General features: G+C 36.6%; 1 protein-coding gene across 5 annotated transcripts in view; it reads right to left on the bottom strand.

The window, feature by feature from the left end:
- Positions 1-818: 818 nt before the first annotated feature.
- Positions 819-23024, bottom strand: part of CLIC5 (chloride intracellular channel 5) — a 97341-nt gene continuing 75135 nt past the window's right edge. For all 5 annotated transcript variants that reach the window (XM_039326441.1, XM_039326440.1, XM_039326438.1 and 2 more), the window contains exons 5-6: positions 8128-8309; positions 819-2005 (exon numbers count right to left, since the gene is read on the bottom strand). In XM_039326441.1, coding sequence (XP_039182375.1) covers positions 1838-2005; positions 8128-8309 — 350 coding nt within the window. In that variant the 3' untranslated portion in view covers positions 819-1837. The remainder of the gene's footprint in view (positions 2006-8127; positions 8310-23024) is intronic.

Raw genomic sequence — 23024 nt, 5'->3', positions numbered from 1 at the left:
GGAAGCAAGTTGTTCCATTGATTAATTGTTCTAACTGTCAGGAAATTTCTTCTTGCTTCTCTCCTTGATTAATTTTCATCCATTCTTCTTGTCCTGCCTTCAGGTGCTTTGGAGAATAGCTTGATTCCCTCTTCTTTGTGGCAACCTCGGAGATATTGGAACACTGCTACCATATCCTAGTTCTTGTCTTCATTAAACTAGACATACCCAATTCCAGCAACCATTATATGTTTAGCCTCCAGTCCCCTGATCATCTTTGTTGCTCCTCTCTGTACTCTTTCTAGAGTCTCAACCATATTTTTTACATCATGGTGACCAAAACTGGATGCAGTATTCCAAGTGTGGCTTTACCAAGGCATTATAAAGTGGTATTAGCACTTCACGTGATCTTGATTCTGTCCTTCTGTTAATGCAGCCTAGAACTGTGTTGGTTTTTTTGGCAGCAGCAGCACACTGCTGGCTCATATTTAAGTGATTGTCCATAAGGATTCCTAGATCCTTTTCACAGTTATTACCATTGAGTGAGGTACTATCTATACTGTACCTGTGCATTTGGTTTTTCTTGCCTAAATGTAGAACCTTACTTTTTTCACCAATTTCATTTTGTTATACAGGGCCCAATGTTCAAGTCTGTCAAGATCCTTCTGTATCTTAAGCCTATCTTCTGGAGTGTTGGCTATTCTTGCCAGCTTGGTGTCATCTCCAAATTTGATGAATTCCCATCTATCCCCTCATCCAAATCATAGATGTGGGCCTAAAACAGAGCCTTGGGGCATCCCACTGTATATGAGCCTGGTGTCATGTATATGAGCCTAGTCTCAAATAAAGATTTTATAAACAAAAATCTTTCTTTGTTTTTATGGCTTAAAGAAAATAATAGAAAATGTGAATCTCTCCTTTACTGAAGTTAAAAGAGTGCAACTGGATGTTATCCAACTTAGTTGGCAGACCTGCTATATAATATTCAATTTTTTTCTCTTGCAAAGTGCCAAAAGAATGTGAAATCAACCTCTACATTTCATTACAAGTGGTGAACAATTGGCAGAACAAAGCACTCATTGTCTTAAAGCACAACTTTTTCTGCAAAGACTGCATGTATGACAAAATAATAAAGTTCAGAACATTAGTGAGATTTTAAGATTATCTAGATCTTGTTCCTATATCACTCCTTCTAACATGAAGTCATGAAGATATAGAACATTTTTGAATCACTATTTCAATGCTTCCATCTTCTACATGGAAGAAAACCGGATGCATGAAGGCCGTAAATTATGCTAAATAGTCCTAAAGCAACATTCTGCTTAAGATACATTTTCTTACTCTCATCCCTAGTTTCCTTCCAAATTTAAGCTTCCCAATCCTAACTGCAGCATACAATATTTTCAGATAGATCATAATTAGTGTGCATGAAAAAACATTTGCAAGAAATAAGGCAAAATTTTACTTTATATTTACCTTTAAATTTTTAGCCCAAATATATGAATAAAGCCAAATGATATCTGTGGACCATATAGCATTTCTTCCAGTTTATTGGTAAAGATTTCAGAAATGTTTTCCTGTCCTAAATTTTCTCTAAGAAAAAGGAAGGTCCCCCTCTCTCCAAGTACTCCCACCAAATCATAAATTATAAAACATAATAATTTGGAGTTGTGCTTTCTCTATTCCATACTGTCTTTACTCAGTATTTCATCAGTGAAATATTGGTCAAGATGCATCCAGAAAAATTATCAATTTCGTCAAAGTTATCCAACTTCCATACATACATATTTTAAGGCATTTGGGGAGAAGCGTCTATAAAACAGGAATTCTCTGGAGAAATGGATCTTGCTGATTCTGATTAGGATTTGCAAAGCCGTTTAGCTACTTCTGCATAAGCTATTTCAATCTCTTTGTCTGCAGCACAAGTGTTGATGAATTCATCCCGAGCATAAGCATTGTTCAGGTATTGCCACAGTCTTGTCATTTCTGCTGGGAATTCATAATTTCTGTATTTCTTTGTTACAATCTAAAATGCAAATGGAGAGCTTTAATACTTATAAATATTATTGGTTTGATTAAACATAAAATAAAGGAAATAACACTTTATAATGATTTTTTTGAGCTTGACACAATGATTATTTTTTTGCCACTGACAATGCTTATTTTTGTTTAAAGTTGTTACTGATGTTTTTATATGTTTATATATTGGGTTTTAACTTGTTTTTGTTGGATTGTTATGAGCTTCCCAGAATAACTTAGGTGAGATGGGCAGCTATACAAATCAAATAAATAAATAAATATATATATATATATATATAATATTTATATTTTTAAAAAGCCAGTTTGGTGTAATGTTTAAGGAATCAGACTAGAAACAGAAAAACTGTGAATTCTAGGTCTGCCTTAGGTATCCACCCAGCTGGATGACTTTGGGTTATCACTCTCTCTCAGCGCTAGGCAGGAGACAATGGCAATCCACTTCAAGAAATATTGTCTAGAAAACTATAACATTCATTCAAGCAGCCTCCAAATATCAACACTGTGTCAGAACCACCAGCTTTGGCTTCGCACCTCACCAGCATTCTGTCATCAGTGAGAGAAGAGAGGAGAACAAGGGGGGAACAAAAGATTGGTTCACTGTGTACTTTGATGATGGGAAATTGGGAGGGGGAGCATTGACAGTTGAAGAAGAACCGAGCAGTTTGGAATCCATTTCTTGCTGGCACCCTGGCATCCTCAAGGCCATTTGCTCTGAACGTGGAATTTCACCAGCCCAAACACCTCAGAATTCCGCATAATAACACAGTGGTGCTGAATTGGCTATGCGACGGACCAAGGGGGGAGGGTTCAGGGAAAACAGGGCTTACAGTTCTGTATTGGCACACGGAATTTTCAGAGTCCGCTTGACCTTACTGCAACCAGTATTCCTTAGTAAAAGTGCCTTTTCACTTCAAATGGTGTTGAGAGTTTTGCTTCCTTAAGGGATTAAACTGGGGCAAGTCTAATATACTGGCTGAAAGGCACACATACACACAAAAAGGGAAAATAAAAAACATGCACTCCATGCTTGCACACAAAGAGCAGGACTTGTGGCACAGCAGTACTTTTACTATTTAGAGGAAACATTAACAATGCAATAAGTTAGAAACTTTGACCAACCATAGAAATGATATATTAATTTTGACAGAAAAGAACTAAACCAGGAGAGAGATAAATGTGTGCCTAATTCTGCCAATAGAGGCCAGTAAGCCTTCAAGAATCTTAACCAATAGTTTGAAATCAACTTGACTAAATGATAATAGTATTAACTGTCTTAGGTATATATAATTAGCTTTATGGAAACCTCAGCAATCAGGAAATATATTTAGACAGATTGGCTTACTTTACATAGTTTATCTTCCTAAGCAGCATGAAGAGGTGTCTGTGCTGAATTTATTTGCCAAACATCAATCTTAATTAGATGCCTTTTGCAGAATCTGATGTATTTTCTGCCCTATTTATGTCTTTACACTATAAAAAACCTTTAAATATGTATATGACAGCAAAATGATAAACATGGTCCTGTATAATTTAAAGTAAACAGGTTTTGCCAATTATTGTGCATCCTGTTTTCTTTGACATGCCTCCATCTGCCACTACTGTCTAACATGTGGGCAAAATGCATACTTTTCACAGTAACTTTTATGTCTTCATTCACTCATCTTTTTTTTCCTCTCCCAAATTTCAGAAAGAAAATGCTTCACCCATAGGATGCTTTGGAACCTTTGACTTATCATTCAATGAAAAAAGCCAATCAATCAGAATACAACTGGAAGGGACCCTGGAGATCTTCTAGTTCAGCCCCCTGCTCAAGCAGGAGATCCTATATCATTTCAGACAAGTGACGGTCCAGTCTCTTCTTAAAAATCTGCAGTGATGAAGCACCTATAACTTCTGAAGGCAAGCTATTCCACTGGTTGATTGTCCTCACTGTTAGGAAGTTTCTCCTTAATTCCAAGTTGCTTCCCTCCTTGATTAGTTTCCATCCTTTGTATCTTGTCTTGCCTTCTGGTGCTTTGGAAAATAATTGGCCCCCTCCTGTTTGTGACAGCCCCTCAGATATTGGAATACTGCTATCATGTCACCCCTAGTCCTTCTTTTCTCTAGATTAGCCATACCCAATTCCTGCAACTGTTCTTCATATGTTTTTGTCTCTAAGCCCTTAATCATCTTAGTTGCTCTTCTTTGCACTTTTTCCAAAGTCTCAACATCTTTTTTGTAATGTGGTGACCAAAACTGGATGCAATATTCCAGGTGTGGTCTTAATAAAAAATTATAAAGCGGTATTAATACTTCATGTGATTTTGACTCTATGCCTGTGTTTATACAACCAAGGATTGTATTGGCTTTTTTGGCTGTTGCTGCACACTGCTGGCTCATATTTAAGTGATCGTCCACTAAGACTCCAAGGTCCCTCTCACAGTTGCTGTTTTTGAGCCAGGTTTCACCTATTCTTGCACCCTTGGTTTTTCCTGCCTAAGTGTAAAATCTTGCTTTTCTCCACATTAAATTTCAGTTTGATGGATAGGGCACATTGTTCAAGTCTGTCAATATCTTTTTGAATCCTGAGCTATTCCTGCCAACTTAGTGTCATCTGCAGATTTGATGAGCTCCCATTCTATTCCCTCATCTAAGTCATTTATGAAGATATTGAATAGTCCTAGGCCTAAGACCAAACCTTGTGGTACCCCACTGCTTACTTCTTTCCATGTAGATGTGGTACCATTAAGTACTTGTCAGCCAATTATAGTCAGCCAGTTACAAATCCATCTGGTGGTGATGCCATCCATTCCACATTTTTCTAGCTTACCAAGAAGTAGATTGTGTCTACTTTGTAAAATGCCTTGTTGCAGTCTAAGTATAATATGTCCACAACATTTTGCTCGGTGGTGGAATTCAACCGGTTTGCACCAGTTCAGCAGAACCGGTAGCTAATTGTTTGTTGAGTTCGGTGAGCTGGCTGAATCCCACCACTGGATGGCACCCACTGAAGCCCTAGCCCTTTTTCACAAGACCCAGAACGGAAGTGCATGGATGTTGCTTCTGGAAGTCCGTTCTGGGCCTCAGAGGCTTGGAGGAGTCCTCCCAGGCCCAGAACGGCCTGCTGGAAGTGCGTTGACACCACTTCCAGAAGTCCATTCTGGGTCTCAGATGTCCAGGCCCAGAACAGACTTCCAGACTTCCACGCAAAGAACAAGTTGTTCACTATTTGAATCCCACCACTGATTCTCCAGTCTACTAATTTAGTCACTTTGTCAAAGAATGAAATAAGATTGGTTTGGCATGATCTGTCTTTAACAAACCCATCGTGACTTTTAGTTAAAATTTTATTTGTTTCTAGGTGTTCGCAGATTTTTTTTTTATTAACTTTTCCAGTATCTTCCCAGATGTTAGGCTGATTAGTCTATAGTTTCCTGGGTCTGTTTTTTTCTTTTTTAGAAAATGGGAACGGCATCAGCTCTTTTCCAATCTTCAGGTAATTCCCTGGTGTTCCAGGATTTTTGAAAGAGATGGTATAATGGTTCTGAGATAACATCTGCCAGGTCCTTTAAAACTCTGGGATGTACCGTAATCCATCAGATCCTGGTGATTTGTATTCATGAAAATCAGATAGATGTTCTTTAACCATTTTCTTGCTTATTTTTAATTCTAGTCTGTTTTTTAGTTAGGTTTTTGATAGGTTAGGCTACAATTTCTTTTTGCATGAAGACTTATGCAAAGAATGAGTTAAGCAGCTCTGCTTTCTCTCTACTGCCTGTTACTTACTTGCCATCTTCTCTCTTAAGTGGACCTACTGTTCCCTTTACCTTTTTCTTGTTATTTATATGTTGAAAGAAACTATTATCTTTGAATTTTGTTGCAAGTCTTTGTTCATTCTGAGCCTTTGCTTTCCTGACTTCATCTTTCCAGATTCAGGCTATCTGCTGATACTCTGCCTTAGTTATGTGTTCCTCTTTTCATTTTTTGTATTTGTCCTTTTTGTCTTGCAGTTTATCAGAGAGATCTTTGTGCAGCCATGCTGATTTCTTCTTGGATTTCTTGTCTTTCTTTTTCAGTGGTATTGTGCTGCACTGGGCTTTTATGATCATATTTTTCTGAGTTTCCCATTCTTCTTGAGTTGTTTTCCCCTTTAGGATTTTCATCCATGGAATTTTTCTTAGGCTCTCTCTGAGTTTGTTAAAATCAGCTCTTTTAAAGTTTTCAAAGACACTGGTTGGATTATGTTCTTGCTTTTGTTTGCATTATATTGAATTCCATTATGAAGTGGTCACTCTCGCCCAAAGTTCTAGCAACTTCGACTCCCTTTATCACTTCTTCTCTATTAGTAAGAAATAGGTCTATCATAGTCTTTCCTCTAGTTGCCTTCTCTTGGATGACAAAGTTGTCAGTTAAGTTGGTTAGGAATCTGTTTGATCTTCCACTTGCTGCTGAGTTTGCCTCCCAATTGATATCAAGGTTGTTAAAGTCTCCCATTACTACTGTGGTATATTTCCTACATACATTTGTTAGTTGTTTAGCAAAAAGTTCATCTATTTCTTCTGCTTTGTTGGGTGGCCTGTAATATATGCCTATAGCAATGTCATTCATTTTCCTTTTATATTGACCCATGTGGATTCTAGGAGGTTTTCAATTCTTAGTTTTGTGGATTTCTGTAGATTTTTAGTGATCTTTTATATATAATGCAACTCCACTTCCTCTTTTGTTAGGCCTGTTTCTTTTGAATAGTTTGCATGATGACCTTTGGCCAGCATGAAGCCAAGCCTCCCCCAAATTTGACTTTTTCCAGATGTGTGGACTTCAAGTTACAGAACCCTCAACAAGGTCAGGCTGGCTGAGAAATTCTTGGCACTGATGTTCACACATCTGGAGGACAGCTAGTTGAGGAAGCTTCCTGTATCTATGCCAAAATGTTTGACATGACTTTCTAAAAATAGGTGTTCAGAGATTTTTCAAATTTGTACATCCTGGTAAGGTTGTTTTAATCCCATGTAAAATATATTTAACTTGGAAAAATACACTTGACTTATGAAGCCATATGAATTATGAAGCCATCATTTTCTAGGATGCTTCACGTGTCAGAAGGGACATAGAATGATAGAGATGGAAGGGGCTATTTAAGATATCAAGTCCAATCTTGTGCAAGATTCAATCTGAAGCATCTATAACAAATGGCTCTCTGTTATATCTGTTTCAGTACATGCATTGAAGAAGAGCCTCCTGACTCTCTGAGTAATTAGTTCCATTATTAATTGCTCTTGCTGTCAGAAAATGTTTGCTACACCCTTCCACTACTTGAAGAATGGTTTTCTATATCCACATAATATTCTGTTCTCAAAACTAAACATTCTGTTTTCTTAATTTTCTCTTTATAGGACTGGCTTCTAGTACAATGATCATCCTGATCTTATCAATATTAGGGATGAAGAAATGCACAGCAAAGAGTACAAAGCTTACCTATAATTCTTCTGTCTGACCATTCTGATTCTAAGACTAAAATAAAGATTTAAGATGGAAAACTATCTTTTTTCGATTTCCCTGACTTTTTGCAAATTTTTTGGCACTTTTAAAAAAATAGTAGCTAAAACAATTACAAAATTTTAAGTAGACTCTGACTATCTCAAATATTAAAATGCCACTTCAAATACTGAAGTACCAGACTTATTTTCTAAAATGTGAAACCTATATTTTTTTTCAGCTATATCATCCTGTTGACTCACATGCAGTTTAGAAGCAAAGTCCCCCTTAAGCCAAGTTTAAATTCAAAATCTTACTTAAGTAAGACTTGGGTAGATTGGCAGGCAATAGATCACAATTGGAGATCTATTACTGTTGTTTGAAAATCTTGAGCAAGACTAAAAGTTACACACCTGGTTTCATCAGTCTTACTTCAGATAAGTACCTTGATGAATGAAGTTGCTATATATTTACAGGCTCTTCAACTCATTCAAAAGAAACCTAATTATCTATGTAGGACTATTCTTCTCTATATATATATACTTCTCTCTCTTAACAGAAATGGGAAACATGTCATATAAATGGATCTTAGTATTGACCAATTATTGTTGGTATTTGAGTTTCAGGTCTATTATGGATAAGAGAGCATTTCACCTTGGCAACATGAAGCTTGGGCAGGAGGTTACAGTCAGCAAGGGTCAGCTCATCCCCATCAAGAAAATTGCGTTTTGACACTCTTTCCTTTTCAGTGTTGCTTGTGTCTATCTCTTCAGGCAAAGGATTTCTCAGATAGTCATCCAACTTCTTCAAAGCCTTTGTTAACCCTTTCTCAAGACCTTAATAATTAGAAAGAAAAACTGGATAAATCAACTGTATAGTTAAATCTATGACAAAACAAAGGTATGAACCAGAATGATGACAATGCCTGTAATATTAGAATGGCCTAATGTATTAAACATCCACACTATTAGCAATATTTTTGGGTTGTCAAGGACTGAAAACAGGATACACTAAAGTAACTTATAAAAAATATAAAACACACTGACTATGCAACTTCGTTTTTTTTAAAAAAAGAAGTAAGTCAAATTCAGATCAAAACAAGATAAAGTTAATCAGATTGGATGAGAAAAATGTACCATAAACAATACTATTTTACTTACTTTATTAAAGGCCAGAGGCCAAAAACTGTACACAAGAAGCATGTTACAAAGGAAAATTAGTGATTAACTCTATAAATGCTGTCAACTCTACAACAAACCTGGCTGCAACCATTTTGCTCATTCTAGGTTGCTATAAGAATGGAAGAGGGTGTGGAGGATTTTTACTGGTCTAAACATATTGCTGTCCCATGGGAACCAAGGTCATTTCTGTCAGTTAGATGGGGGCGTGAGCATTTAGTTAGAAAGCCTGCCAAGCTATTCTATTCAAGAACATAGCTGATTGCATGGCATTGGGGTGGAAGTTCAACTTTGTAATATTGTTTCGTTTTGGAGGGGATTTCAGACTTGGTTTCACTTTTGACAGTGCTGATACTATGTAACCAATAAACATGTTCTTTGAGGAGGTTTCAAGCCTCGAAGTTCTGATTTGTTTGGTCTGGTCTATCAGAACCTTGACATACTCTATATAATATAGACCCAAAAGAGTCAGATCCCAAGACTTCTAACAGAATTCCAACTGAGCAAAACTTAACTGAGTTACACGTAACAGGGAATGTTGCATGTAACATGGATATAACTATGGCTGGTAATATACTGCATACCCTCTCTGTAGTATTACAAAGTATTATGTGAAACTTTGATTGGCCAAGGTTATGATGGCTGAGAAGGTCAAATACTATGAATCTATCTGGTGATAATCACAGTATATGGAGGATTGTGGTTTGAAATGTAAGAACAGTAAATGGTAAAGAGCATAAATTAATACACATTATAAAAAACAGAAATATCAACTTCAGTATCAGATTAGGAATTCAGAGTTCGATGACAATTGTATGTTGTTAATAAATGATGATAACGGAAATTCCAAAAATTAGTTTTGAGGAAACCTGTTCAATATTCTGAATAAACCCCATGTAGAAAAAAATGATTCTGTTATATGAATGATCACATTCCCCTAAAATGAGTAGGAATGAGAAAGAGAGAACTAATTAGGCTATTTGGAGACCCAAGAATGAATACAAATGATGAGTGGGGCAATTTGCTTAGGAAATGGTTTGTAATTTCAAATATAAGCATAAATCTGTTAATACATGCATATGGCAAAGGAATATAAATCTAAAAGCATGATTGATTTCCTTCTGACTGAAGAGTAGAGAATTGGTGAGGAAAAAAACAGGCCATAAAAATTTCTGAATGTGAAGCAAACCATTTTGTTAAACTTGCAAGATTGGATCTTGGGGAAAGAGTTCCTTTTTAAAAAATGAATAACATTAGATTGAAAGCAGAGCTATTACAAGAAAGGGGAATCTTGAATGAAAAATATCAAAAAGATAGATCAATCTCTCAACATAATACAAGGTAGAATAAAAAATAAACTTAAATAAAGAAGATGTAGAAGCTGCTGGGAACAAAATGCTATTCAGGTGGTCCTCGATTACAACTCTTTATTTAACAATGGCTCAAGTTAGGACAGCCTTGGAAAAAGTGATTTACAACCTATCCTCAAAGTTATGACCATAGCACCATGCTATGTTCATAACATTTATGATGAATCCAGCGTCTTGTGGTCAAATGGTCGTGAATTACAATCTTCCTAGTCAGCCTCTGACAATTGCATTGAATTGAAGTGAACTTTAATTGGCCAAGTGATTCGTTTAGCAACCACGGTAACAGTAGTCGTAAAACCTGGTCCACTAAAATGATGAATCGCTTAATGACTGCATCACTTAGCAACCCAAATTCCAGTTCCTATTGTGGTCATAAGTAAGTAACCCTGCACCACCTGCAGAAGTGTAATGAGAAGGATGAAAAAGAATGTTTAATGGAATTAAGTGAAAGAGGATATGGAGAAGAAAAAATACATATAAGAGAATGATTGCTGCAAATAATGAATAAAAATATTGTACAGTATTATAGAGAGAACAAGATCATTACAAAAATGTACTTAAAGAGAACAAAGAATGGTTAAAATTAAGGGGCAGAAAAAAGGCAGAGAAATGTTGACAGAAATAAAAAATGCTTTGGAAGTTGCTGAAGAGCTAAACAAGGAATCTTAAGCAGGATGAATGGAATTAAAATAAAAGTGACGAAATTATTTGGGATGAAACTGAAGAAAAGCTGAAAGGAGTCTTTTGGAGATTTATATAAAGATAGTAATGAAACGTCAAAGAATGGAATTGAAACAAATGCTACAAATGTTAGTATTCGGGGGAGGAGATGAAAAGCAAGTCATAAATGATGTAAAAATGTGTAAGCCTGCAGATGTAGATGGTAATTTGTCAAATGCTAAAATATGAATATGGTTTGCTCAGGCAGTGGCTGTGTGACTTAGTTAACATGTGTATGAGGGATCAATCTGTGTCTGATGATTGAAAGAATGTTGTCACTGTTCTCCTATTCAAAGGGGAAAGGCATAAATGAATACAAAAATTACATGGGGATTAGGGAAGATGTTCGGCAGGATTCTGATCAAAAAGGCATAAGAAATAACAATGATCAAAATCTGAGAAGTGCAATTGTCTTTCTGCTAAGGAAAGATGTATACAATTTTTGATTCTCAGTAGGTCACTGAAAAATGTTTGAATATGAGAAAGAAATTTTATTGTACATTTGTTAGCATATGATAAATATACAGGGAAAATTATGGAACATTGCCTAAATATGGAGTTGAAAATTGATTGCTAAATACAATAGAAGCAGTTTTATTGTAACAAAAGATGAATGCAGTACGAGAAGTAAATATATGAAAAATATGTTGTCCTTGGGTTTTTAATGCATTTTTGTCAAGTGTCATATAAATTATTGTACTGAGGGTATAGATGTTTTAGTTGTGGACACAAACTTACATGTACATTTAGATGTAGATGTTGGCATGTTTTTTTCAATGAAAAAATTGAATTGCTGTGAATATTACACAAACTGTATAATTCATTGAGTACCATAGACCTATATATTTATATATCAAGAATCAAGTAGTTGCGCTTAACAGGGAAAAAGGAGTGGACAATTGCAAATTATGCTAAATGATAAACAACTAAAGTAAACAAATGAATCTGTGTAGAATGTTGACTAAATATGAGAAAATAGCTGGAAAAAATGTTAAGTTGTACAAACAGAAAGATTTGTATGTGTTTTGTTCTGAGGAATGAATGTTTTTCTAAAAAAAATAAAAATGGCTACTGACTAATTTATTACACGAGAATGAAAGTTGGATATATCAGGAAAAATGTAAACACAAGTTGTATGCAATAGGAATGAGGTCCTTAGAAATTTGCATAATAAAACACGGATGAGAATAAATGATATTGAATAAATGTGGACTGAATGCGAGAGCAAGTGATTAATATGAAAGAAGCACATTCAGATAGTTTGAGAGAATAAAGGAGATTGAATCATAAAACAAATATATGTTCATTCTGCATCTGGAAAATCTGATATAACCTCTAATATTGTATTCCTCTTGAGAAAAAATGTATTTCTGCTCTACCATAAGAGTCAGGCAGCAGAAAATATTAGAGAATTTAAAACAACAAATTTTCTCTGTGATTTTGGTGGTCTTCTGTCAAAGAAGATGTCAAGGGCTATCTTTATTGTTACCACACTCGTTATATCATGCCAAACTTCTCACTAACAAACTGGATGGAAGTTGTATCCATTCCCTCCGCATAGAGGCTTTGGCATTTAGTTTCCTTGGGTTTGATTACTCACCTACCGCATGCCAAAGGCCTGGATGTCATTCTGGTGGTGGCTGATCTTTTCCCATAGTGCCTTTCCTCCTCTCCTGAAATGGCTGATCTATTTTAGTCACAGGTTTTCTGAAACTACGAGCTGCTTTACCATTTCATTTTGATAGAGGTACAGAATCCATGGCAGGTTTTTTGGAAAAAAACTAATTCAGCTCTAGGATATAAACCTCTAGCTGTTTTGTGTTCATTGCCTACAATCACAGGAATACCCACAGGGAGGGGTTGGGAGGGGAATTGTTAAATCAACATCATGCCATAGTAGCACAAACCTCCGCTCCATTTGCACATCTTTGAAGACACTGCATGCACATACAAAGGGAGTGGAGCTTACATTATGACAGCATGATAAATTTAATAAATTAATTAATAATAAATGATACTTCTTTCATCACTTTGACAAAATCCTCCATTCCTGAAGATATATCCCCATAAATGGATGGAAAAATATACAGGACAAATGCCACCTTAGAGCAATAATGCCATTGCTAAACAAATCACCAGCAAGAAATAGGCCTGATAATCTAACCTACAGCTGAGTTTGCTTATTATAACTGGGTTAATGCTTCTAATAGAATGTTGCAATTTCAGGCCATTTTCTGTGAGGACTCATATTTGGAAAAGTTGGAAGCCAAGAATTTAAATCCTGAACAGGAATGTACACAATTTGATTTCTCGGTTTACCAGTGGGCACATCTTCTATCCATACGTAACTGTTATCTTGTCTGCAAAAAGCAACTTGTCTAGCCATGCCATATCTGCAAGTTTCTGCTGCAAGCAAATTCCTGAATATGAGATTTAGTGTTGGGAGAGATTTATTACTGAGCCAGGCATAAAGTCTGCCAATTTCAGCCTAAATAGAAATTTAAATCCAGATTTCTATGGCTGTAATCCAAAATTCTATCACTGACATACTGGACGTACTACTGCAGTTCTGGGTCTTGCAACAATAAGCTTCTGCCTTATGCAGATTAAGCACCACTGGGATATTGCATCTGCACTGTATTACAGAATTGTTAGTTTTGGACATATTTCAAAATGCAAACTGGGTTTCATTTCCTTTTCCAGGATTGTCTTCCCTTTCTAAAATATTATGTAAAATATATTTTCACATTAAAAGGAACACTGATACCGTTTAATATTTATCATCATTTCATACCAAACAATTTGAATTGTGATGCTAAAATTTTAACCACTGGAATGGTAACGATTTACAAAGAACTTTCAGTACTGTATAATTGATCTGGCATCAAATTCACCGTAACAAGATGCAATGTAGCCAAGGTATCTCTTCTGCCATGAAGATCCTTATTCATTGACAAACTTGTATTTAATAGTAACTGTTCAAACTTGTATTTAAATAACTGTAATTCTATGTCCATTCCCGTGGGCTTGATTCCCATGAAAAAACAATGAGGCATCATATCTGAATAATACAGTTATTTATCTGTAATTTTTAAATGGGAAAAACCCTCAAAGAAAAGCACAAACTGAACCTAAAATTCAGACCTGAAATAATGTCAAAATCTAAAATTAGATTATTTTTAAAAAATCTACTGGTTTTGTTGAGCTTAGAATGATTGATTTCAGGAGGCTCATACATACAGCAGAATCTACAAAAATATCTTACTATGTGGGACTGATTGGGGTAGATTGCAAGGGTGACTCCAAGATATAATTTTATCATATTTTAATCTATATTTTAAATTACTGTATTCTATTTTAATTTCATTTTAGACTGTATTTTACTCCAATTTCATTTTAAGTTGTATTTTACTCTAATTCCATTTTAAACTGTATTTTATCAAATTTCATTTTAAATTGCTTTTATCAAACTTTAGCAATAATTTGTTGCTGGAACTTTGCACTTTGATATGGCCCAAAGGCGAATCAATAAAGATTTATGATCACCACCACCATCATCATCATCATCATCATCATCATTATGATTACAAAAGTATCTTACTCATATTCATGCCGGAAGGGGCACACATGGCAAGAGATAAGAATCTTGCTACTAACAAAACAATAAACCAGAAGAAATGGATAGTTTAGCAATTCTTGAAAAACACCCAAGAGCCAGGGGACAAGTGATCAGAAACTCCTAGAACCCCTCGCCTAATTGTCCAGGTGTCTGAGCCTCTTGCTCAAAGACAAACAAAAATTGCTATAGCTGTTTAGCAAAGGCGAGGGAGAGGCTATATCACTGACAGGCATTTTGCCTATCTTCCTGGATGCAAGGCTTCATTCTGGAAGGAGAAACTAAGCTGAGCAGAGTATTAGTGTATGGAGAAACTGACAGCACTAAAGAGATCAAACCATAAGCAGTGATCTACTTTTTTTTTACTACTGCATCCCTATTCGTGAACATCAACATGTATCTGTGTGTGATGTACCCACGTGCACATGTACCCACATGTTTATGTAGATACTTTCTGAATTTAATTTTTAAAACTAAGAACATAAAAAATCTGGATCAGGCGAAAAGCTCAAGTCCAGGATTCATAGCTCCATCTCCCAGTAACCAACCAAATCCATTCAGGTTCACAGACCTGGATAGGCAGCCTTTCCATTTTCAATTTCTAGCAACTACAATTTAGAATGTGCTACCTATAATTTCAAAGACAGCAGTCTGCCTTCAGGTTCCTGCTGTTTTTCATGGGCCAAAAAGTGCAATGCAGTGTAGATCAGTGGTTCTCAACCTTTTTAATGCCGCGACCCCCAACCGGTCGTAAGTCGAGGACTACTCAACCGTCGTAAGTCAAGGACTACTCAACTGGTGCAGCACCATTTGCAGAATGGGACTTTTGGCGGGCTCAGCAGGGCAGAGACAGCCTGGACAATTCCTATTGGCTTTTGAAAGCCAATAGAATTAGACTCTATTCAAGAGAGTCTATTCTATTGGCTTTCAAAAGCCAATAGAATAAAAGGGAGTAGCACAGCTAAGGAAAAGGGAAAAAAATGGCGGACTGCGTTGTTTGGCGACCCCCGTGAAATGGTCATTCGACCCCAAATGGGGTCCCGACCCACAGGTTGAGAACCACTGGTGTAGATAAAACTGGCTAAATTGGGGGAGGGAGGCTATTAAAAAGCACAACTCTCCTGGGATTATTGCTATTGAAAAAGTTGAAGTAGGAAGGTATCCATCTTTGTCCCACCAACACAAACTGTCCTCTACTCTTCTTACATCTTTAGGATGGATAAGTCTCTCTCTCTCTCTCTCTCTCTCCTTCCCTCCCTCCCTCCCTCCCTCGACAGACAGACAGACAGACAGACAGACAGACAGACAGACAGACATGTGTATATATAGTATATATTTATATACCACCCTGGAGGAACCCTTACCAACTTGCACAGACTGAAAAAGCTACTTGGATAAGCAATGAAACATTTCAAACCAATACGAAAGGAGTCCAGTTGCCATGATTCAACTCCCAGATAACTCTACTTGGATGACTGAGTATCTTCATTAATATATTGAATATTATATTCTGTAAAGTACTTTATTTACAGGAGTGTTCATATATTTGACCTTCCATTTGTACATAGGATGAAGCATATGCATATAAACCACAGGCTTCACTTGTCGGATTTATTTCGATTTTATGAAGAAAGCTATGAGCAGGATCAATATTGTCTCACCATAAATACAAGGGGGGGGGAGCAGCAGTAGCCCATTTTAAAAGACTCCAAGTAATCAATTTTTTACCCACCCTCTTTCCTCCTCCTCAGGGTTGTTGGAAAACAAAACATGCTCAGGAGGGAAAAACCAAACCAGCTTCCAAATGATTTCTGGGTGTGACATTTTCAGAGAATGCTCTGCTTGGAGCATTTGAATTTACATTAGTTCTTCCTCTGTTCTGGGAAGAAAGCAATTAACAGCCAATATTCCCCCCACCCCAAGAGCCAATACATTTTACTGGAGGGGGGCGAGGGGGGCCTATCTGCAGCCATGCCAACCTCGCTGTCTCCCTGGCCTTCTTTCCCATATTTTAGGTAAAATAATAAGAGAGTAGGTTAGAGAGGGGGCCAAAAAACAAAGATAAATCTTTTTTCCTTTCCGATTCTTGAAACCCTTCTATTTTCAGACTCTGGTGATCACACTAAGGCTTGGATTTTGGACCAAATGATGCCGGGGCCAGAAGAACCTTTTAGGAAGATCCTGCACATGTTGTTGCTCGTCATACTTGTCATTTTAAAAAGCAAAGCTAAAAAGGACTGAAGTGTTGCCAGGTTCTCAAACAAAAGTGTTACTATCTCTTTTTAGTCAGCTCATAAATTGGATTTTTACACTGACATTCTCCTGTCAGAATAATTTTCTTCAGCTGCTTTTTTCTTCACGAGCCACATATTAAATGGTAATGATGGCAATGAACCTAAAATGCTATTATGAGAGCAACCCTGGAAATCCTAAAAAAATCAATTGGGTTTTAGAATAATAACACCTGAAGAATGAAAGATTTTTCTCTCACTGCCAGGAAGAAATCATATTATTTTGTTTTAACCTCCCTTCCAAAATCAACTTATTTATTTAACTTAATTTAACTCAATTTGATTTTTGAAATCCTGGCTCAACCAATCAGTGGCTCTTCTCGGTCTGCTTTTGACCATCTGCTTCATATTTTCAGTTGGAGATTGCCAAAGGGAAGTGGGATGAGAGCATGAACTACAGAGCCATGCTTTGTACTCCATGTCCTGAATCAGAGACCAAGAGCACCCATCTTCTTAGGAATTTTAATTTCTTGAAAATCACTTGGAGGAATGGACTCTTTCATCTTTACCAGTGTACTGGTTCAGTTCTGAGCCACTCCTGTTTAACTGTTACCTGCAGTGTGAGAAATTTCACCGGTTGTGGCATGTTGCCCTTGTTTCTAACTCCCTCAGCCCTCAGAAGCAGTTGGGAGGTTATCTAGAATTGTCTTCCCTTCTGTCAGCTTGATATTCAGTGGAGCAAAAAACCAATGCTTTTCCTGAAGTTGCCTCAGATTTAATAGCCACAAAATTCCTTTCATTTTCTCCCCTACTCCTTCCACACATGAGAAAGAAAAAAACTCTTTTTTCCCTTCTCTTAATTCTATTTTATTAAATAAAAGTTGAAGGAAGGAAGGAAGGAAGGAAGGAAGGAGGGAGGGAGGGAGGGAGGGAGGGAGGGAGGAAGGGATGACCCACTAGCATTCCTGTTCATCCTCCACTAAAATACAGAAGCAAACTGACTCTGCCCCTTTATTTGGGCTACTGAAGGGGCACTTCAAACCCATCTAACTAGCATTTCTCTTTGAAGACCTGAAATTCAGAGTTAGGAGGGAATGAAGCAACAGTTCCTTTCAGTGGGAAAATTAAGCATACCAAACAATAAGCAAAGGAAGTTTTGCAAAAGTTTTACCTTCATTGCAAGTCAGCCAGAAATAAATCAGCTCAGTTCTCCAAGAGTGTGGATATTGTGGGAACACCAAGGTCTGGAACTGCTTTCAAAGTATTAAGAATTCTAATGTGGAAGTTGGTTACTTGTGAAGGATTGAATAAAGTTTGCACTAGACCTTCTTTGCCATTTGGTAGGTAAAGCAGGTAACATTAGCTTTCAGATATACCTTTGTCTCTAGGTTGCCAGTTGGTCAACCTTATATTTTTAGTATGCCTACATTAAAAAAAATCATAAAATTAAAATGCAAAATAGCCCCCTTTTTGAAAGAATAAATGCTTTGCAACACACTTACCAGCTAGTTTTCTCTGCCAGAAGCCATTACATTTAATGACTCTTCTGTAGCAGATTTCTTCTAAACAATGTCAACACTTAATGCCTACACTGCAGGGGCATCTACTGGCTTCAAAATGGGGGGCACAACCAGGCAAAGTTCCACACCTTTCTATATGTATACAGTGCATAGAATATCCACTAAGAAGACACAAAGCTTTGATCACCCAGTTGCAGCCTTCATTTTAAAGCCAGCGGCCATTGCTTCAGACATGCTTTCATGGGGTGTGTTAAGAAATGTCAGGAGATCAACGTGCTGCAAATGGGCAACTAGCTTCTTTATATTTAGGTATAGGGAAAGTGCATAATGCCAATGAGCCAGCATCATCAGGGGTACCCATTTCTTTCTGCCCATAACTCCAGTAGATGAATGTGTTCTACAAATCCATTAGCTAGCCTTAAGAGAAGTGGCATTCCTGAAAGTGAGCCAGTGGTTAGCCTGAATTTTAGCCTTCATGTAACCATATATAAGCCAAATATAAAATTGACAAGCTACCTTAGGTGGGCTGATGATTAAAAAAAATCTTAAGTCAATTTTATAACAAATTCAATGGTCATTATTCTAGATTTAGTGCAGTAATTGCTCCTTATTACAGCTAAGTATCAAGAGAGTTTGTAATGATGGAGACAATAAAATCTGTCATAGCAATATAAGAGAACATTATTTAGTGGTGCCAATATCCCAGGTGTTTTTGTTTTTGTTTTAAAGGCAATTGGTCTTCCTTTCAATCTGCAACTGACATGATCTCTGTAAATCTATGGGCTGCTTAACTGTCATGCAGAGCCATGTTCAACAAACTATGACTTGTGTGCAAAATGAATCGTGACTGCTGCTACCTTAGCCCACTGATTGATGCTTTTTCTTTTTATTGCTCTTCTCATCCACACAAAATTTATGCCATAACACATACAGATCAACTGGATGCAATGTAAAATGAGTGAAAGAGGAAAACTGTTCATTAATATTCAGTCTCACCCAAATAACCTGAGATTTATTCTTTTTTTAAAAAAAGTTTTTAAAAAACCCAAAACCACCTTCCTTGATCACTTCCAGATTCATTGCGGTTGATATTGCATGAGGTCTGTTAGAATTTTCTGATATGCAGGGAATAACAAATTGGAAAAGAAATGCAAGGTTCAAAAATAGAACAAATCCACTTCATCAGTTAACCAGATTTCAAATCCATCACATTTTTGTTAAAACTTTCAGAATAACAGAGTTGGAAGAGACCTTGGTGATCTTCTAGTCCAACCCCTGGCTTAAGCAGAAACCCTGTACCATTTCAGACAAATGGCTGTCCAGTCTCTTCATAAATACCTCCAATGACAGAGCACCCACTGGCTATTCAGTTGGTTAGCTGAAACTAATCAACTAATATTCAGATTTAAATATGATCCATTCTGGTGAAAAGTGCACATCAAAGGTCACATTTGTCCCCAACTCAGTTTCTTAATAATTCTATTAGCTTCAAGATGGCCAGCTTCTGTAGTTTCAGAAGCAGCCAGTTCTTCCAATGTTGGTTGGGAAGCAGCTTAAAGCAGAAAGAAGTTCAGTCATGGATACACATACAAAGGAACGAAAATGTTTTGTTTTGTTTTAGTCCCAACATTCCTCCTCTAACTGGAACAATTAGTACATTTATACAAGTTTTCTTAGTTATTATGTATTTTAAGAATGTTTCTTAGCATTGTCTTACATTCTATTGCAATGAGCTCTATTTTATGAAACACCTAGAATAGTACAGCTGGTACAGAAATATAATAACTAAACAAGTTCACATATATAATACTGAATGTATGAAGCAATATAAAAATTACTGTGAACCAACATTTAGAAGCTTTTTTACTTGCCTTCTCCAATTCAATTAATAAATTAGAGTTGAAAAAGCTGAATAATATTATAAGGATACTGTGATGCTGAACATAGATTATTTTCAAAAAGAAAATAAAAACAATTTTAAATAAAAAATTTACAGTTCTATAACTAAAATGGAAAAGTAGGGTGTAAATGTTTGTTAATTGCAATTATTATGCTTACACACTGTCATATTCACATCCAAGCAAGTTATTTGTTATCCCATTTTCTTAAATTGGTAAAGAAAATGTGTTTTTATGATTGACTCTTTATTGGGCAGGTCATAATCCATGAAATTTAATGGAGTGTACAGAATTAGAATAGAACACTAATTAAAGCTGTTTTTTCTGACTCCTCCTCCATTTGTATTCCAAATGTTTCAAATATTTAGACCCTCTGTATAATTAGTTATATACTTATTTTTAAAAGAAAAGTGTTATGTTAATATAAGGTGAAACTATTTTTGTGGGGTTCAGTCCAAGATATGTCTAACCCAGTTCACTGAAACCATATTTTCACAATATGCATATATCCTCTCCATTCTCTCCATTCATCATCATCTGTACAACTCAATGAAAGCTTTAGGCCAGGGGTGTCAAACTGCCGGCCCATGGGCCAGATGCATCATGCCAAAACCGTGCCCACCCCATTATCGGCAATGGGAAAAAAGTCGCGATATGTCACAACACATCACGTGACATTGCGAGTTTGACACCCCTGCTTTAGGCCATTTCCCCACTACAGACCTAGGGTGTCTTTTGGCATCATCCAGCCATCGTTGAAGTGATACAAAGCCTGCCTCGTTATTACTATTTTGGCACTATAATTATTGGATGGCTTTGGAAGATGATAGAAGTCCCTGGGGGTAGTGGTGGTTGGGAATTGTCTTAATGACATTTTTAGTATTACATTTCTGCTTTGTCTCCAGCTTTGAGTTTGATGAATCAGATGAATTACAAGAGGAGTTATTTTGGAACAGCAGCAGGGTTTTTTTTTTTTTTTAGTTATTCTTGGCAATTTTCTCATATGGATGACAATATGAACTGTTTATAAGGTTGGTCTGCAGCAAGTACCTGTGGTCCACTTGAGTAGAAGGAGCCACGGAGGAAGAAATCAGCACGACTAAATCTAGCAGCCATTAAGCAGGGATGCACAACCTGGAGCATCAGGGGTACGTGTGGTTTCCCAAAGCCTTGAGTGTTCTTCCCCCCAAATCCTCGCAAAATTTTCATCCAATTTTGTGGTAATTTTTAATGTGACAGAAGGAGAAATGGCTTAAAATTTTTAAAACAGTATTACTTTTTATCTATGTCCCAGTTTCTTTCTGAAACACTACCTCTGGAGCACCCATCAAAAGCCCCACACAACAGCTCCGGCTTTAAAAAAATGTCTTTCCTGTATCACAGGTTCAATGGATTACAGGAATAAGCTGATGCAAAATGAGTCTAGAGTAAGTCCATTATTTCTTCTTCTAAGCAATTTCCAACATATTTTTGAGAGACTAAATCAAATGCTCTTTAGTGCTTTTCTGCGGTTTTGTCTTATTTAACTCTCCCATTTTAAATAATCGTACCTTCACAAGTGGAATTTTCTTTCATCATTGGAGGACAGTAAGACAGTAACAATGTCAAAGCTACACAGAATTCTCATGCTCCATTTTTGCAATCCCCCTTACATAGACATCCACTGGAGGTAAGTCAGGGTGGCAAGCAAGGCTCAATTCTACCCTTACATAGTTGAGTGCAACCATGAAAGGCTGGTGCTTGCGTTGTTACACATTTTGCCATGTTAGCATCACTGTAGTTAGGAACAGATGCCTAATGTATTCCCAATACCTTTTAACTTTAGATACCAAAAAACTACTCTTTTGAGAGAAACACTTTAATGTAAACTCCTGAAATTGGAAAAAGGAAGAACCTAGTTCTGCTCATTTGTAAAATGCAGCCTACCCAGTATGCATTAGCACTACAGTCTTTAATCCTTTAAAAAATATGATGTGTAGCCCCTGGGGATAAAAAGTTACCCATCCTTTATATATGGAATGATTGACAAGGTCAACTTTTCAGTGGAAGTGACTACATATACACCATCTGAGAGAGAATTCATAAACAAAGGGTTATCAAAGGCTGATAGTTATATCAGCGGAGTGCTCATTCATGCAAAAAGCAAATAGAGCACATTTTTATTGTAAAAGTATATATGGTGAATAAAATTGCACTGCTTTTTTCCACCCCAGCCCCACAACCAAGCACAGGATTTGCAGAATTTCCAGTAAGTACGAGGGCAGTTTTCTCCATTGGGGCATTACTTAGCACTGCAAACTTCATGTGATCCAAGTCCAAAAATCAAGTTGCCCAGGCTTCTAAAAACTTGGCATGCCCCAAGGGATTCCTGCACAACAATCACTAAGCACAAATTGGGCTTGAAATAGAGAACTATCTGGAGGCTAAAGCATCTTGAGGCAAACCTTGAATTTTTTCTAGCCCGACTTGGCCTTCTAAAGAAACTGTCACTAGCAATCTTGGTTTGTTGATCTGTTTTTTTAAAGAAACTGTGTTTGATAGTTTGTGCCTTTATCCGTTTCCTTTCTTTACACCACATACCAAGTACTAATGCAATAAAGGAAAATCAAGTCCTAAATATAAAGCCACTGCAATTTATAAATGAAAGATGATCATTACAGCATTCCAAATTAAGCTGCTGTGTGTTTACACAGTGTGCAGTATAATTTAAATGATCAAAGAACAACAGGGGATACCTTGAAAATCAGGCACCCAAAGTAACTAGAATTTTTCCAAATATGCTAGACTGCAACCAAGAGAGAATAGAATCACATCTAAGATCTTTGGCCTAGACTATGCTGCCCTCTTGCGTCTTGTCAGTACAGTAGTCCAAATTGCTTTTACATAATTCTAGCAGATTTTGAATGGCTCTTGTATTTTATATGTTTATGTTAGTTTCATGTACAAAGAAACTAATAAGAACCATTAAAAAAACAAGATACTATTTATTGTAAGCAATGCACTAACGTACCATTGAAA

This window comes from Crotalus tigris, unplaced genomic scaffold (genome assembly GCF_016545835.1).
Source record: "Crotalus tigris isolate CLP2741 ecotype Arizona unplaced genomic scaffold, ASM1654583v1 scf7180000024340.7048381, whole genome shotgun sequence".
NCBI classification, from domain to species: domain Eukaryota; kingdom Metazoa; phylum Chordata; class Lepidosauria; order Squamata; family Viperidae; genus Crotalus; species Crotalus tigris.
The sequence above is the reverse complement of the archived record's forward strand: the minus strand, read 5'-3'. Positions and strand labels throughout refer to the sequence as shown.